This window comes from Oncorhynchus keta, chromosome 28 (assembly GCF_023373465.1).
Source record: "Oncorhynchus keta strain PuntledgeMale-10-30-2019 chromosome 28, Oket_V2, whole genome shotgun sequence".
NCBI classification, from domain to species: domain Eukaryota; kingdom Metazoa; phylum Chordata; class Actinopteri; order Salmoniformes; family Salmonidae; genus Oncorhynchus; species Oncorhynchus keta.
This window is the reverse complement of record NC_068448.1, coordinates 3,753,039-3,769,938: the sequence shown is the minus strand read 5'-3', so window position 1 is coordinate 3,769,938 and position 16,900 is coordinate 3,753,039. Positions and strand designations below refer to the sequence as shown.

Genomic DNA, 16,900 nt, shown 5'->3' with positions numbered 1-16,900 from the left:
CTTGCCCTCATACCATCATGGTCACCGAATCATCCCCAGCTTCCAATTGGCTCATTCCTCAACCTTCCTCTCCCCTGTAATTATTCCCCAGGTCGTTGCTGTAAATGACAATGTGTTCTCAGTCAACTTACCTTCAATCAAAGAGAATGCAGGCCATGGTAGAACTGGGACATGTTCAGCTTCCAGGAATTGTGTACAGACCGTTGTGACACGGGGCTGTGCATTCTCATAGTGAAACATGAGGTAATGGTCGGGGATGAATGGCACGACAACGGGCCTCAGGAACTCGTCACGGTATCTCTGTGTATTCAAATTTCCATGGATAATATGTGATGTACTTCTCACATACCAACCCTTGAAGCATAGCCCTCCTGTACTTCACACATACCAACCCTTGAAGCATAGCCCTCCTGTACTTCACACATACCAACCCTTGAAGCATAGCCCTCCTGTACTTCACACATACCAACCCTTGAAGCATAGCCCTCCTGTACTTCACACATACCAACCCTTGAAGCATAGCCCTCCTGTACTTCACACATACCAACCCTTTAAGCATAGCCCTCCTGTACTTCACACATACCAACCCTTGAAGCATAGCCCTCCTGTACTTCACACATACCAACCCTTGAAGCATAGCCCTCCTGTACTTCACACATACCAACCCTTTAAGCATAGCCCTCCTGTACTTCACACATACCAACCCTTGAAGCATAGCCCTCCTGTACTTCACACATACCAACCCTTTAGGCATAGCCCTCCTGTACTTCACACATACCAACCCTTGAAGCATAGCCCTCCTGTACTTCACACATACCAACCCTTTAAGCACAGCCCTCCTGTACTTCACACATACCAACCCTTTAAGCATAGCCCTCCTGTACTTCACACATACCAACCCTTGAAGCATAGCCCTCCTGTACTTCACACATACCAACCCTTTAGGCATAGCCCTCCTGTACTTCACACATACCAACCCTTTATATAGCCCTCCTGTACACAAACCAACCCTTTAAGCATAGCCCTCCTGTACATACCAACCCTTGAATCATAGCCCTCCTGTACTTCTCACATACCAACCCTTGAAGCATAGCCCTCCTGTACTTCACACATACCAACCCTTGAAGCATAGCCCTCCTGTACTTCACACATACCAACCCTTGAAGCATAGCCCTCCTGTACTTCACACATACCAACCCTTGAAGCATAGCCCTCCTGTACTTCACACATACCAACCCTTTAGGCATAGCCCTCCTGTACTTCACACATACCAACCCTTTAAGCATAGCCCTCCTGTACTTCACACATACCAACCCTTGAAGCATTGAAGCATAGCCCTCCTGTACTTCACACATACCAACCCTTGAAGCATAGCCCTCCTGTACTTCACACATACCAACCCTTTAAGCATAGCCCTCTCACATACCAACCCTTGAAGCATAGCCCTCCTGTACCCTCCTGTACCCTTCACACATACCAACCCTTGAAGCAAGCCCTCCTGTATAGCCCCTCCTGTACTTCACACATACCAACCCTTTAAGCATAGCCCTCCCCCTGTACTTCACACATACCAACCCTTGAAGCATAGCCCTCCTGTAACACATACCAACCCTTTAAGCATAGCCCTCCTGTACTTCACACATACCAACCCTTGAAGCATAGCCCTCCTGTACTTCACACATACCAACCCTTGAAGCATAGCCCTCCTGTACTTCACACATACCAACCCTTTAAGCATTCCTGTACTTCACACATACCAACCCTTTAAGCATAGCCCTCCTGTACTTCACACATACCAACCCTTTAGGCATAGCCCTCCTGTACTTCACACATACCAACCCTTGAAGCATAGCATACACATACCAACCCTTTAAGCCCCTCCTGTACTTCCTGTACATTCAACCCTTTAAGCACCCTCCTGTATACCAACCAACCCTTTAAGCATAGCCCTCCTGTACTTCACACATACCAACCCTTTAAGCATAGCCCTCCTGTACTTCACACATACCAACCCTTTAGCATAGCCCTCCTGTACTTCACACATACCAACCCTTTAACATAGCCCTCCTGTACTTCACACATACCAACCCTTTAAGCATAGCCCTCCTGTACTTCACACATACCAACCCTTTAGGCACTAGCCCTCCTGTACTTCACACATACCCCTTGAACCCCAACCCTTGAGCCCTCCTGTACTTCACACATACCAACCCTTTAGGCATAGCCCTCCTGTACTTCACACATACCAACCCTTTAAGCATAGCCCTCCTGTACTTCACACATACCAACCCTTGAAGCATAGCCTCCTGTACTTCACACATACCAACCCTTGAAGCATAGCCCTCCTGTACTTCACACATACCAACCCTTGAAGCATAGCCCTCCTGTACTTCACACATACCAACCCTTGAAGCATAGCCCTCCTGTACTTCACACATACCAACCCTTTAGGCATAGCCCTCCTGTACTTCACACATACCAACCCTTTAAGCATAGCCCTCCTGTACTTCACACATACCAACCCTTTAAGCATAGCCCTCCTGTACTTCACACATACCAACCCTTTAAGCATAGCCCTCCTGTACTTCACACATACCAACCCTTTAAGCATAGCCCTCCTGTACTTCACACATACCAACCCTTTAGGCATAGCCCTCCTGTACTTCACACATACCAACCCTTTAAGCATAGCCCTCCTGTACTTCACACATACCAACCCTTTAGGCCCTTTATAGCCCTCCTGTACTTCACACATACCAACCCTTTAAGCATAGCCCTCCTGTACTTCACACATACCAACCCTTTAAGCATAGCCCTCCTGTACTTCACACATACCAACCCTTTAGGCATAGCCCTCCTGTACTTCACACATACCAACCCTTTAGGCATAGCCCTCCTGTACTTCACACATACCAACCCTTGAAGCATAGCCCTCCTGTACTTCACATACCAACCCTTGAAGCATAGCCCTTTACTTCACACATACCAACCCTTGAAGCATAGCCCTCCTGTACTTCACACATACCAACCCTTTAGGCATAGCCCTCCTGTACTTCACACATACCAACCCTTTAGCATAGCCCTCCTGTACTTCACACATACCAACCCTTTAGCATAGCCCTCCTGTACTTCACACATACCAACCCTTTAAGCATAGCCCTCCTGTACTTCACACATACCAACCCTTTAGATAGCCCTCTGTACTTCACACATACCAACCCTTTAAGCATAGCCCTCCTGTACTTCACACATACCAACCCTTGAAGCATAGCCCTCCTGTACTTCACACATACCAACCCTTGAAGCATAGCCCTCCTGTACTTCACACATACCAACCCTTTAGGCATAGCCCTCCTGTACTTCACACATACCAACCCTTTAAGCATAGCCCTCCTGTACTTCACACATACCAACCCTTTAAGCATAGCCCTCCTGTACTTCACACATACCAACCCTTGAAGCATAGCCCTCTCGTACTTCACACATACCAACCCTTGAAGCATAGCCCTCCTGTACTTCACACATACCAACCCTTTAAGCATAGCCCTCCTGTACTTCACAGCCCCTTGAAGCATAGCCCTCCTGTACTTCACACATACCAACCCTTGAAGCATAGCCCTCCTGTACTTCACACATACCAACCCTTTAGGCATAGCCCTCCTGTACTTCACACATACCAACCCTTGAAGCATAGCCCTCCTGTACTTCACACATACCAACCCTTGAAGCATAGCCCTCCTGTACTTCACACATACCAACCCTTGAAGCATAGCCCTCCTGTACTTCACACATACCAACCCTTGAAGCATAGCCCTCCTGTACTTCACACATACCAACCCTTGAAGCATAGCCCTCCTGTACTTCACACATACCAACCCTTTAAGCATAGCCCTCCTGTACTTCACACATACCAACCCTTTAAGCATAGCCCTCCTGTACTTCACACATACCAACCCTTGAAGCATAGCCCTCCTACCAACCCTTACATAGCCCTTCACACATCCTGTACTTCACACATACCAACCCTTGAAGCATAGCCCTCCTGTACTTCACACATACCAACCCTTTAAGCATAGCCCTCCTGTACTTCACACATACCAACCCTTTAAGCATAGCCCTCCTGTACTTCACACATACCAACCCTTTAAGCATAGCCCTCCTGTACTTCACACATACCAACCCTTTAAGCATAGCCCTCCTGTACTTCACACATACCAACCCTTTAAGCATAGCCCTCCTGTACTTCACACATACCAACCCTTTAAGCATAGCCCTCCTGTACTTCACACATACCAACCCTTGTAGCCCTCCTGTACTTCACACATACCAACCCTTGAAGCATAGCCCTCCTGTACTTCACACATACCAACCCTTTAAGCATAGCCCTCCTGTACTTCACACATACCAACCCTTGAAGCATAGCCCTCCTGTACTTCACACATACCAACCCTTTAAGCATACTTCACACATACCAACCCTTTAAGCATAGCCCTCCTGTACTTCACACATACCAACCCTTTAAGCATAGCCCTCCTGTACTTCACACATACCAACCCTTTAAGCATAGCCCTCCTGTACTTCACACATACCAACCCTTTAAGCATAGCCCTCCTGTAACACATACCAACCCTTTAAGCATAGCCCTCCTGTACTTCACACATACCAACCCTTGAAGTACCAACCCTTGAAGCATACCCTTCTTCACACATACCAACCCTTTAAGCATAGCCCTCCTGTACTTCACACATACCAACCCTTGAAGCATAGCCCTCCTGTACTTCACACATACCAACCCTTTAAGCATAGCCCTCCTGTACTTCACACATACCAACCCTTTAAGCATAGCCCTCCTGTACTTCACACATACCAACCCTTTAAGCATAGCCCTCCTGTACTTCACACATACCAACCCTTGAAGCATAGCCCTCCTGTACCAACCCTTGACATAGCCCTCCTGTAACACATACCCCTTTAGGCATAGCCCTCCTGTACTTCACACATACCAACCCTTTAGGCATAGCCCTCCTGTACTTCACACATACCAACCCTTGAAGCATAGCCCTCCTGTACTTCACACATACCAACCCTTTAAGCATAGCCCTCCTGTACTTCACACATACCAACCCTTGAAGCATAGCCCTCCTGTACTTCACACATACCAACCCTTGAAGCATAGCCCTCCTGTACTTCACACATACCAACCCTTTAGGCATAGCCCTCCTGTACTTCACACATACCAACCCTTTAAGCATAGCCCTCCTGTACTTCACACATACCAACCCTTGAAGCATAGCCCTCCTGTACTTCACACATACCAACCCTTGAAGCATAGCCCTCCCGTACTTCACACATACCAACCCTTTAAGCACAGCCCTCCTGTACTTCACACATACCAACCCTTTAAGCATAGCCCTCCTGTACTTCACACATACCAACCCTTGATAGCCCTCCTGTACTTCACACATACCAACCCTTTAAGCATAGCCCTCCTGTACTTCACACATACCACTTAGCCCTCCTGTACTTCACACATACCAACCCTTTAAGCATAGCCCTCCTGTACTTCACACATACCAACCCTTGAATCATAGCCCTCCTGTACTTCACACATACCAACCCTTGAAGCATAGCCCTCCTGTACTTCACATACCAACCCTTGAAGCATAGCCCTCCTGTACTAGCCCTCCTGTACTTCACACATACCAACCCTTGAAGCATAGCCCTCCTGTACTTCACACATACCAACCCTTGAAGCATAGCCCTCTCGTACTTCACACATACCAACCCTTGAAGCATAGCCCTCCTGTACTTCACACATACCAACCCTTTAAGCATAGCCCTCCTGTACTTCACACATACCAACCCTTGAAGCATAGCCCTCCTGTACTTCACACATACCAACCCTTGAAGCATAGCCCTCTCGTACTTCACACATACCAACCCTTGAAGCATAGCCCTCTCGTACTTCACACATACCAACCCTTACCAACCCTTGAAGCATAGCCCTCCTGTACTTCACACATACCAACCCTTGAAGCATAGCCCTCCTGTACTTCACACATACCAACCCTTTAAGCATAGCCCTCCGTACTTCACACATACCAACCCTTGAAGCATAGCCCTCCTGTACTTCACACATACCACCCTTTAAGCATAGCCCTCCTGTACTTCACAACCAACCCTTTAGGCATAGCCCTCCTGTACTTCACACATACCAACCCTTTAAGCATAGCCCTCCTGTACTTCACACATACCAACCCTTTAAGCATAGCCCTCCTGTACTTCACACATACCAACCCTTTAGGCATAGCCCTCCTGTACTTCACACATACCAACCCTTGAAGCATAGCCCTCCTGTACTTCACACATACCAACCCTTGAAGCATAGCCCTCCCGTACTTCACACATACCAACCCTTGAAGCATAGCCCTCTCGTACTTCTCACATACCAACCCTTTAAGCACAGCCCTCCTGTACTTCACACATACCAACCCTTTAAGCATAGCCCTCCTGTACTTCACACATACCAACCCTTGAAGCATAGCCCTCCTGTACTTCACACATACCAACCCTTTAAGCACAGCCCTCCTGTACTTCACACATACCAACCCTTTAAGCATAGCCCTCCTGTACTTCACACATACCAACCCTTTAAGCATAGCCCTCCTGTACTTCACACATACCAACCCTTGAAGCATAGCCCTCCTGTACTTCACACATACCAACCCTTGAAGCATAGCCCTCCTGTACTTCACACATACCAACCCTTGAAGCATAGCCCTCCTGTACTTCACACATACCAACCCTTGAAGCATAGCCCTCCCGTACTTCACACATACCAACCCTTGAAGCAACCCTCCTGTACTTCACACATACCAACCCTTTAGGCATAGCCCTCCTGTACTTCACACATACCAACCCTTTAGGCATAGCCCTCCTGTACTTCACACATACCAACCCTTTAAGCATAGCCCTCCTGTACTTCACACATACCAACCCTTTAGGCATAGCCCTCCTGTACTTCACACATACCAACCCTTGAAGCATAGCCCTCCTGTACTTCACAACCAACCCTTTAGGCATTGTACTTCACACATACCAACCCTTTAGGCATAGCCCTCCTGTACTTCACACATACCAACCCTTGAAGCATAGCCCTCCTGTACTTCACACATACCAACCCTTTAAGCATAGCCCTCCTGTACTTCACACATACCAACCCTTGAAGCATAGCCCTCCCGCTTCACACATACCAACCCTTTAAGTCTCGTACTTCACACATACCAACCCTTTAAGCACAGCCCTCCTGTACTTCACACATACCAACCCTTTAAGCATAGCCCTCCTGTACTTCACACATACCAACCCTTGAAGCATAGCCCTCCTGTACTTCACACATACCAACCCTTTAAGCATAGCCCTCCTGTACTTCACACATACCAACCCTTGAAGCATAGCCCTCTCACTTCACATACCAACCCTTGAAGCATAGCCCTCCTGTACTTCACACATACCAACCCTTTAGGCATAGCCCTCCTGTACTTCACACATACCAACCCTTGAAGCATAGCCCTCCTGTACACACATACCAACCCTTGAAGCATAGCCCTCCTGTAAGCATAGCCCTCCTGTACTTCACACATACCAACCCTTGAAGCATAGCCCTCCTACTTCACACATACCAACCCTTGAAGCATAGCCCTCTCGTACTTCACACATACCAACCCTTTAAGCATAGCCCTCCTGTACTTCACACATACCAACCCTTGAAGCATAGCCCTCCCGTACTTCACACATACCAACCCTTGAAGCATAGCCCTCCTGTACTTCACACATACCAACCATTTAAGCCCTATCCCTAACCTTCAATGACATGTCTTCTCTCTCTACCAACAGAAGGGCTACATAAACGGGACACTGAGACCTCTTGATGGACATTGCAACAAGGTGGGAATTCAACACAACTCTAACTCATCTTTTCCCCCACCAGTTTTCTATTTATTCTAAAAGCAATTTGTGTGTTTTTGTTGTTGTTGACATGCGGGAATTCATCATGTTTCATTGTACAACTATGTTTCTATCAAAAGACGATTAGCTCCCTGAGTTCATGCCTAGGCTAAAGCTCAAAGAACTAACTCAATCTTGTGGATGAACTGGGTCACATCACATACAGTGGGGCAAAAAAAAGTATTTAGTCAGCCACCAATTGTGCAAGTTCTCCCGCTTAAAAAGATGAGAGAGGCCTGTAATTTTCATCATAGGTCCACTTCAACTATGACAGACAAAATGAGAAAAATCACATTGTAGGATTTTAATACATTTATTTAGACAAATTCATGGCTTTAGAGAATAGATACTGCTCATGGCTTTAGAGACTGTAGACACTGCTTGGTCACCTACAAACAAGCAAGATTTCTGGCACTCTCGTGGCTTTAGAGACCACTGCTCATGGCTTTAGAGACTGTAACACTGCTCATGGCTTTAGAGACTGTAAGCTCAGGCTTTAGGAACCTCTGCTCATGGCTCCGTAGACACTGCTCATGGCTTAGGGACCGTTACCTGTCATGGCCCCAGGGACCACAGACACTGCTCATGGCTTTAAGACTGTAGACACTGCTCATGACATGGCTTTAGGGACTGTAAACACTGCTGTTTGACTGTAAACACTTGTTATCAGTATAAAGACACCTGTCCACAACCTCAAACAGTCACACCGTCCAAACTCCACTATGGCCAAGACCAAAGAGCTGTCAAACCGGACACCTCAGAAACAAAATTGGGACCGTAGACCTGCACAGGCTGGGAAGACTGAATCTACAATTAGGGACCGTTGGTTTGAAGAAATCACTGCTCATGGCTTTAGGGACCGTAGACACTGCTCATGGCTGGGACATACAAGACCACTGATAATCTCCTTTAGGGACTGATCATGGGCTCACTGCTCATGGCTCTCACCCCATGGGGGACCGTGAAAATGATTTACAAGAACAGTGAGCAAAACTACTCCATGGCTTAGAACACACTGCTCATGGTGGGACCATAGACACTACTGCTCATGGCTTAGGGACCGTAGACACTACTGCTCAGGCTGGGACCAAAACTACTGCTCATGGCTTAGGGACCGTAGACCTGCTCATGGCTTAGGGACCGTAGAGGGACCGTAGACACTGCTCATGGCTTAGGGACCACAGACACTGCTCATGGCTTTAGAGACTGTAGACACTGCTCATGGCTTAGGGACCGTAGAAACTACTACTCATGGCTTAGAGACTAGACACTGCTCATGGCTTTAGGGACTGTAAACACTGCTCATGGCTTTAGGGACTGTAAACACTGCTCATGGCTTAGGGACCGTAGACACTGCTCATGGCTTAGGGACCGTGACCAGGCTTAGGGACCGTGTACCTCATGCTTAACCGCCACTGCTCATGGCTTTAGGGACCGTAGACACTGCTCATGGGGACCGTAGACACTGCTCATGGCTTAGGGACCGTTTCATGGCTTAGGGACCGAGCATGCTCATGGCTTTAGGGACCGTGATCTCATGGCTTAACCGTAAGCTCATGGCTTTAGGGACCACAGAATGGCTTTAGAGACTGTAGACACTGCTCATGGCTTTAGGGACAGACACTGAAGGGACCGTATAACTGCTCATGGCTTAGGGACCGTAGACACTACTGCTCATGGCTTAGGGACCGTGAAACTACTGCTCATGGCTTAGGGACCGTAGAAACTACTGCTCATGGCTTAGGGACCGTAGACACTACTGCTCATGCTGACCATAGACACTTGCATGGCAAGGGACCGAACTACTGCTCATGGCTTAGGGACCTAAACTGTGGCATGGGGCTCATGGCTTAGGGACCGTAGAACTATCTCATGGCTTATGGGGCTGCTTTTCCGTGCAAATGGGACCAGGACTGCTCATGGCTGATCCTACTGCTCATGGCTTTAACCGTAGGAAACTGAATGAATGGGGACCATGTCATGGCTTAGGGACCGTGAGATCATGGCTTAGGGACCGTAGACACTACTGCTCATGGCTTAGGGACCGTAGACACTGCTCATGGCTTAGGGACCGTAGACACTACTGCTCATGGCTTTAGAGACTGTAGACACTGCTCATGGCTTTAGGGACCGTGACACTGGGCTTTAGGAACCGTTCCTCATGGCTTTAGGGACTGACACTGATCCCAGGGACAGACACTGCTCAAGGCTTTAGGGACCGTAGACACTGCTCATGGCTTAGAAGACACTGCTCATGGCTTTAGGGACTGTAGACACTGCTCATGGCTTAGGGGCCAAGACACTGGGCTTTAGGGACCGTAGCACTGCTCATGGCTCCAGATCTGGTCATGGCAACCCCATGCTCTTGGCTTTAGAAAATCATGGCTTGGAGGGAGTTGAAAGGACCGTAGACACTGCTCATGGCTTTAGGGACCGTAACACTGCTCATGGCTTAGGGACCGTAGACACTGCTCATGGCTTAGGGACCACAGACACTGCTCATGGCTTAGGGACCACAGACACTGCTCTGGCTTTAGAGAAGATCTGCTCATGGCTTAATGGGACAAAATCAGGCTTAGTGACTGTAGAAAACTTTAGGGAAGAAACACTGCTTTTAGGGACTGTAAACACGTTTGACATCTGTCATTGCTTAGGGACAAAGGGCTATATAACAAACTGCTCATTGAGAAACTTTTGGCTTTAGGGACCGTAACACTTCATGGCTTTCCACAGACACTATTCATGGCTTTAACCGTATGCTCATGGCTTAGGGGCCACAGACACTGCTCATGGCTTTAGGGACTGTAGATTTGGCTCCAGACACTGCTCATTTTAGGGACCGTAGACACTGCTCATGGCTTAGGGACCGTAGACACTGGTCATGGCTTTAGGGAAAAATCACTACAATGTAGACATTTTGGCTTTAGGGACCGTTTTTCTTTAGGGACCGTAACACTGCTCATGGCTTTAGGGACCGTCACTGCTCTTGGCTTTATGGTTGAAGTGTACCTATGATGAAAATTACAGGCCTCTTTCATCTCTTTTTAAGACTGGGAGAACTTAGGGACCGTACACTGCTGGGGGACTGACACTAAATACTTTTTTAGGGACCCACTGTCTTGGCTTTAGAGACTGTTTAGACACTGTAGACACTGCTCATGGCTTTAGAGACTGTAGACACTGCTCAAGGCTTAGGGACCGTAGACACTGCTCATGGCTTTAGGGACCGTACACTGCTCATTTAAAGACACTTCATGGCTTAGGGACCGTAGACACTGCTCTTGGCTTTAGAGACTGTAGACACTGCTCATGGCTTTAGAGACTGTAGACACTGCTCATGGCTTTAGAGACTGTAGACACTGCTCATGGCTTTAGAGACTGTAGACACTGCTCATGGCTTTAGGGACCGTAGACTTTAGGGACCGTAGACACTGCTCATGGCTTTAGAGACTGTAGACACTGCTCATGGCTTTAGGGACTGTAGACACTGCTCATGGCTTTAGAGACTGTAGACACTGCTCATGGCTTTAGAGACTGTAGACACTGCTCATGGCTTTAGGGACTGTAGACACTGCTCATGGCTTTAGGGACTTTAGACACTGCTCATGGCTTCAGGGACTGTAGACACTGCTCATGGCTTTAGGGACCGTAGACACTGCTCATGGCTTTAGGGAGACTGCTAGACACTGCTCATGGCTTAGGGACCGTAGACACTGCTCATGGATTTAGAGACTGTAGACACTGCTCATGGCTTTAGGGACTGTAGACACTGCTCATGGCTTTAGAGACCACAGTAGACACTGCTCATGGCTTTAGGGACTGTAGACACTGCTCATGGCTTTAGGGACTGTAGACACTGCTCATGGCTTTATTTAGAGACTGTAGACACTGCTCATGGCTTTAGGGACCGTAGACACTGCTCATGGCTTTGTAGACACTGACTTTACTGTAGACACTGCTCATGGCTTAGGGACCGTAGACACTGCTCATGGATTTAGAGACTGTAGACACTGCTCATGGCTTAGGGACCGTAGACACTGCTCATGGCTTTAGAGACTGTAGACACTGCTCATGGCTTAGGGACCGTAGACACTGCTCATGGCTTTAGAGACTGTAGACACTGCTCATGGCTTTAGGGACCACAGACACTGCTCATGGCTTTAGGGACCACAGACACTGCTCATGGCTTTAGGGACTGTAGACACTGCTCATGGCTTTAGGGACTGTAGACACTGCTCATGGCTTTAGGGACTGTAGACACTGCTCATGGCTTTAGGGACCGTAGACACTGCTCATGGCTTTAGACACTGCTCATGACTGTAGACACTGCTCATGGCTTTAGAGGACACTGCTCATGACACTGCTCATGGCTTTAGAGACTGTAGACACTGCTCATGGCTTTAGAGACTGTAGACACTGCTCATGGCTTTAGGGACCGTGGCTTTAGGGACTGTAGACACTGCTCATGGCTTTAGGGACTGTAGACACTGCTCATGGCTTTAGGGACTGTAGATGGCTTTAGACTGCTCATGGCTTTAGGGACTGTAGACACTGCTCATGGCTTTAGGGACCGTAGACACTGCTCATGGCTTTAGAGACTGTAGACACTGCTCATGGCTTTAGGGACTGTAGACACTGCTCATGGCTTTAGGGACCGTAGAGGGACCGTAGACACTGCTCATGACACTGCTTTAGGGACCGTAGACACTGCTCATGACTTAGGGACCACAGACACTGCTCATGGCTTTAGAGACTGTAGACACTGCTCATGGCTTTAGAGACTGTAGACACTGCTCATGGCTTTAGGCTTTAGACTGTAGACACTGCTCATGGCTTTAGGGACCATGTAGACACTGCTCATGGCTTTAGAGACTGTAGACACTGCTCATGGCTTTAGGGACCGTAGACACTGCTCATGGCTTTAGGGACCGTAGACACTGCTCATGGCTTTAGGGACCGTAGACACTGCTCATGGCTTTAGAGACTGTAGACACTGCTCATGGCTTTAGAGACTGTAGACACTGCTCATGGCTTTAGGACACTGACAGACACTGCTCATGGCTTTAGGGACCGTAGACACTGCTCATGGCTTTAGAGACCTCATGGCTTAGACACTGCTCATGGCTTAGGGACCGTAGACACTGCTCATGGCTTTAGGGACACACTGCTCATGGCTTAGGGACCGTAGACACTGCTCATGGCTTTAGGGACCGTAGACACTGCTCATGGCTTTAGAGACCACAGACACTGCTCATGGCTTAGGGACCGTAGACACTGCTCATGGCTTAGGGACCGTAGACACTGCTCATGGCTTTAGAGACTGTAGACACTGCTCATGGCTTTAGGGACCGTAGACACTGCTCATGGCTTTAGGGACCGGCTTTAGACCACAGCTGCTCATGGCTAGACACTGCTCATGGCTTTAGAGACTGTAGACACTGCTCATGGCTTTAGGGACTGTAGACACTGCTCATGGCTTTAGGACTGTAGACACTGCTCATGGCTTTAGGGACCGTAGACACTGCTCATGGCTTTAGGGACCGACTGCTGCTCATGGCTTGCTCATGGGACTGTAGACACTGCTCATGGCTTTAGGGACCGTAGACACTGCTCATGGCTTTAGAGACTGTAGACACTGCTCATGGCTTTAGAGACCGTAGACACTGCTCATGGCTTTAGAGACTGTGGACACTGCTCATGGCTTTAGGGACTTTAGACACTGCTCATGGCTTTAGGGACTTTAGACACTGCTCATGGCTTTAGAGACTGTGGACACTGCTCATGGCTTTAGGGACTTTAGACACTGCTCATGGCTTTAGAGACTGTAGACACTGCTCATGGCTTTAGAGACTGTAGACACTGCTCATGGCTTTAGGGGCTTTACCACTTTAGACACTGCTCATGGCTTTAGGGACTGTAGACACTGCTCATGGCTTTAGGGACCATAGACACTGCTCATGGCTTAGGGACCGTAGAAACTACTGCTCATGGCTTAGGGACCATAGACACTGCTCATGGCCTAGGGACCGTAGAAACTACTGCTCATGGCTTAGGGACCATAGACACTGCTCATGGCTTAGGGACCGTAGAAACTACTTATGTTTCCCGGCAAAATAACATGTGAGTCGCAGGGGAACCATTGGTTCTTGACATTCATGGGGTGTGTCTGTATGCACTGTTTCAATTCACTGGTGAATAGTTTTTTTTTCTGGGAGCGATTAAGTTCCTCATGCTCAGACTGGCATGTTTTAATACTTTGTCACCCCCCTGTCTCTCCAGGTCAAAGGAAGGAGACCATCTCAGCTGCCCCAGGAGAGAAATACTCCAAACTCCAACTCCCAGGGTCCTGTGCTGCTGCAGGTGGTGGGATGTAGAGGCTACCGGAGTAATGGTGGCACCTTGGGGCCAGGGGGTACCCTGGGTAATGTAGGCACCATGGGGCTGGTGTCCATCCCGGACTGTGTGGATAACTGCACTCAAACTGACATTAGCTTCCAGAATATTCTGACCGTGGGGAGGTCAACCCACCACCAATCCCATGGCGGCTCCTCACCCACGCAACCACCACCCTCTCCTCCACTGCCTCACCTCATGGACCCTTATCTACTGAATGAGTTGTAAGTACATTTGTAGTACCTTAGCTTTATGTACTGAATGAGATGTAAGTATCTCAGCTTTATGTACTGAATGAGATGTAAGTATCTCAGCTTTATGTACTGAATGAGTTGTAAGTACATTTGTAGTATCTCAGCTTTATGTGCTGAATGAAGTACATGCCTGCAACCTTATCGTCTTGTCTGAGAGTATGTCCGTACAACCATAGGACAAATGAAATACTGTCTGTCTGTCTGTCTGTCTGTCTGTCTGTCTGTCTGTCTGTCTGTCTGTCTGTCTGTCTGTCTGTCTGTCTGTCTGTCTGTAATCAATCATCTTGAATCCAAAAATGATTACTCATGATGCGATCCAGATTTTACTCGGTTCGATCCCATCTAATACGTTTTTGAACATCAAACGTACATCCTGTTATGTGAACATTGTCCTTGGTAGCATTTAGGGACCGGTTACGCCATTATTTCTGTTTCTCCAGCTGTCCACTTAGAACAGGGATGGGCAACATGGATGGGGATGGGTGTCACACAAAACAAAATCTGAACTTATCATGAGGGGCCGCTATTGGCTCCATACCCACATCCGGTATCTCCATAATCAGTCATTTGACCATGATTAGCCAGCTGGCTAAACCAACTTAAACCAATCTATAAGTTGTTAGCTCATGTAAATTGAGTGACTTTCAGTGACTGACATCAAAAGAGGAAACTACTAATGCACAACCAAATTAAAAAAATAAAAATGACACCTTTGTTTATTTTACTATTCTTACCCTCAACAAGTTGAGATCCCAACGGAATTCCCCTCAGAAGGGACACCGCGGGCTGAACAGTTAAACAAACCCTAACTTACAGCATCTTTTCTGAGAATACAGTGCATTGAGTAGAGTATAACGTACAGTGCTAACAATAGTAGTATTCAGAGCCCTTTAAAACCATTACTTCACACTGTCTCTCCACAGCTGTACCTACGATCACGAGTACAACGATCCCAACGACTACTTTGACATAGCTCACCACGAAGTGGACAGACAAGAGGAACTGGAGTACGAGGTATGAGATCTACTGTAGCTATATCAAATTCTACCTTTTAGATTAGCCTATATACATCTCTACCGTTTAGATTTAAATATATGCAACTCTACCGTTCATATAAGTATATAAAACTCTACTATTTAGATTTAGATTTAACTATATGCAACTCTACTGTTTAGATAAACCTAAATAAAACTCTACTGTTTAGATAAACCTAAATAAAACTCTACTGTTTAGATTTAACTATATACAACCTTACCATTTAGATAAACCTAAATGCAACTTTACTGTTTAGATAAACCTAAATGCAACTCTACTGTTTAGATAAACCTAAATGCAACTCTACTGTTTAGATAAACCTAAATAAAACTCTACTGTTTAGATAAACCTAAATGCAACTCTACTGTTTAGATAAACCTAAATAAACTCTACTGTTTAGATAAACCTAAATGCAACTCTACTGTTTAGATAAACCTAAATAAAACTCTAGTGTTTAGATAAACCTACAGTATGTCAAACTGTTCTCTGTGTCACGACCGTCGTATGAACCAAGGCGCAGCGTGGTGAGCGTACATTTCTCTATATTATAAATGTCGCCAACAAAACAAGAAACAACAAAAACAAACGTGAATCTGAATAGGGCTATACAGGCCACGAACACAGACAACTACCCACAACTAAGGTGGCAAAGCAGGCTGCCTAAGTCCCCCTGCCCCCCAAATTGACCCAGGCTGCGTCCCAAATTGACCCAGCCTGCGTCCCAAATTGACCCAGTCTGCGTCCCAAATCGACCCAGTGTGCGTCCCAAATCGAACCAGGCTGCATCCCAAATCGAACCAGGCTGCGTCCCAAATCGAACCAGGCTGCGTCCCAAATCGACCCGGCCTGCGTCCCAAATCGACCCGGCCTGCGTCCCAAATCGACCCGGCCTGCGTCCCAAATCGACCCGGCCTGCGTCCCAAATCGACCCGGCCTGCGTCCCAAATCGACCCGGCCTGCGTCCCAAATCGACCCGGCCTGCGTCCCAAATCGACCCGGCCTGCGTCCCAAATCGACCCGGCCTGCGTCCCAAATCGACCCAGCCTGCATCCCAAATCGACCTAGTCTGCGTCCCGAATCGACCCAGCCTGCGTCCCAAATTGACCCAGCCTGCGTCCCAAATTTATGAGGGGGGTACGTGTTCACACTTCCACAGCCAAACTCGTCCTCCCCAGACCTCAGCAATGTTTGCGCAAGGGAAGTAACTTTTA

General features: G+C 47.7%; 1 protein-coding gene across 1 annotated transcript in view; it reads left to right on the top strand.

Annotated features, from left to right (window-relative positions):
• Window positions 1–16,900, top strand: part of LOC118379750 (PDZ domain-containing protein 4-like) — a 70,355-nt gene that overhangs the window by 26,795 nt on the left and 26,660 nt on the right. Inside the window, exons 2-4 of the mRNA XM_052484494.1 lie at window positions 7,897–7,947; window positions 14,287–14,624; window positions 15,578–15,668. Coding sequence (XP_052340454.1) covers window positions 7,897–7,947; window positions 14,287–14,624; window positions 15,578–15,668 — 480 coding nt within the window. The remainder of the gene's footprint in view (window positions 1–7,896; window positions 7,948–14,286; window positions 14,625–15,577; window positions 15,669–16,900) is intronic.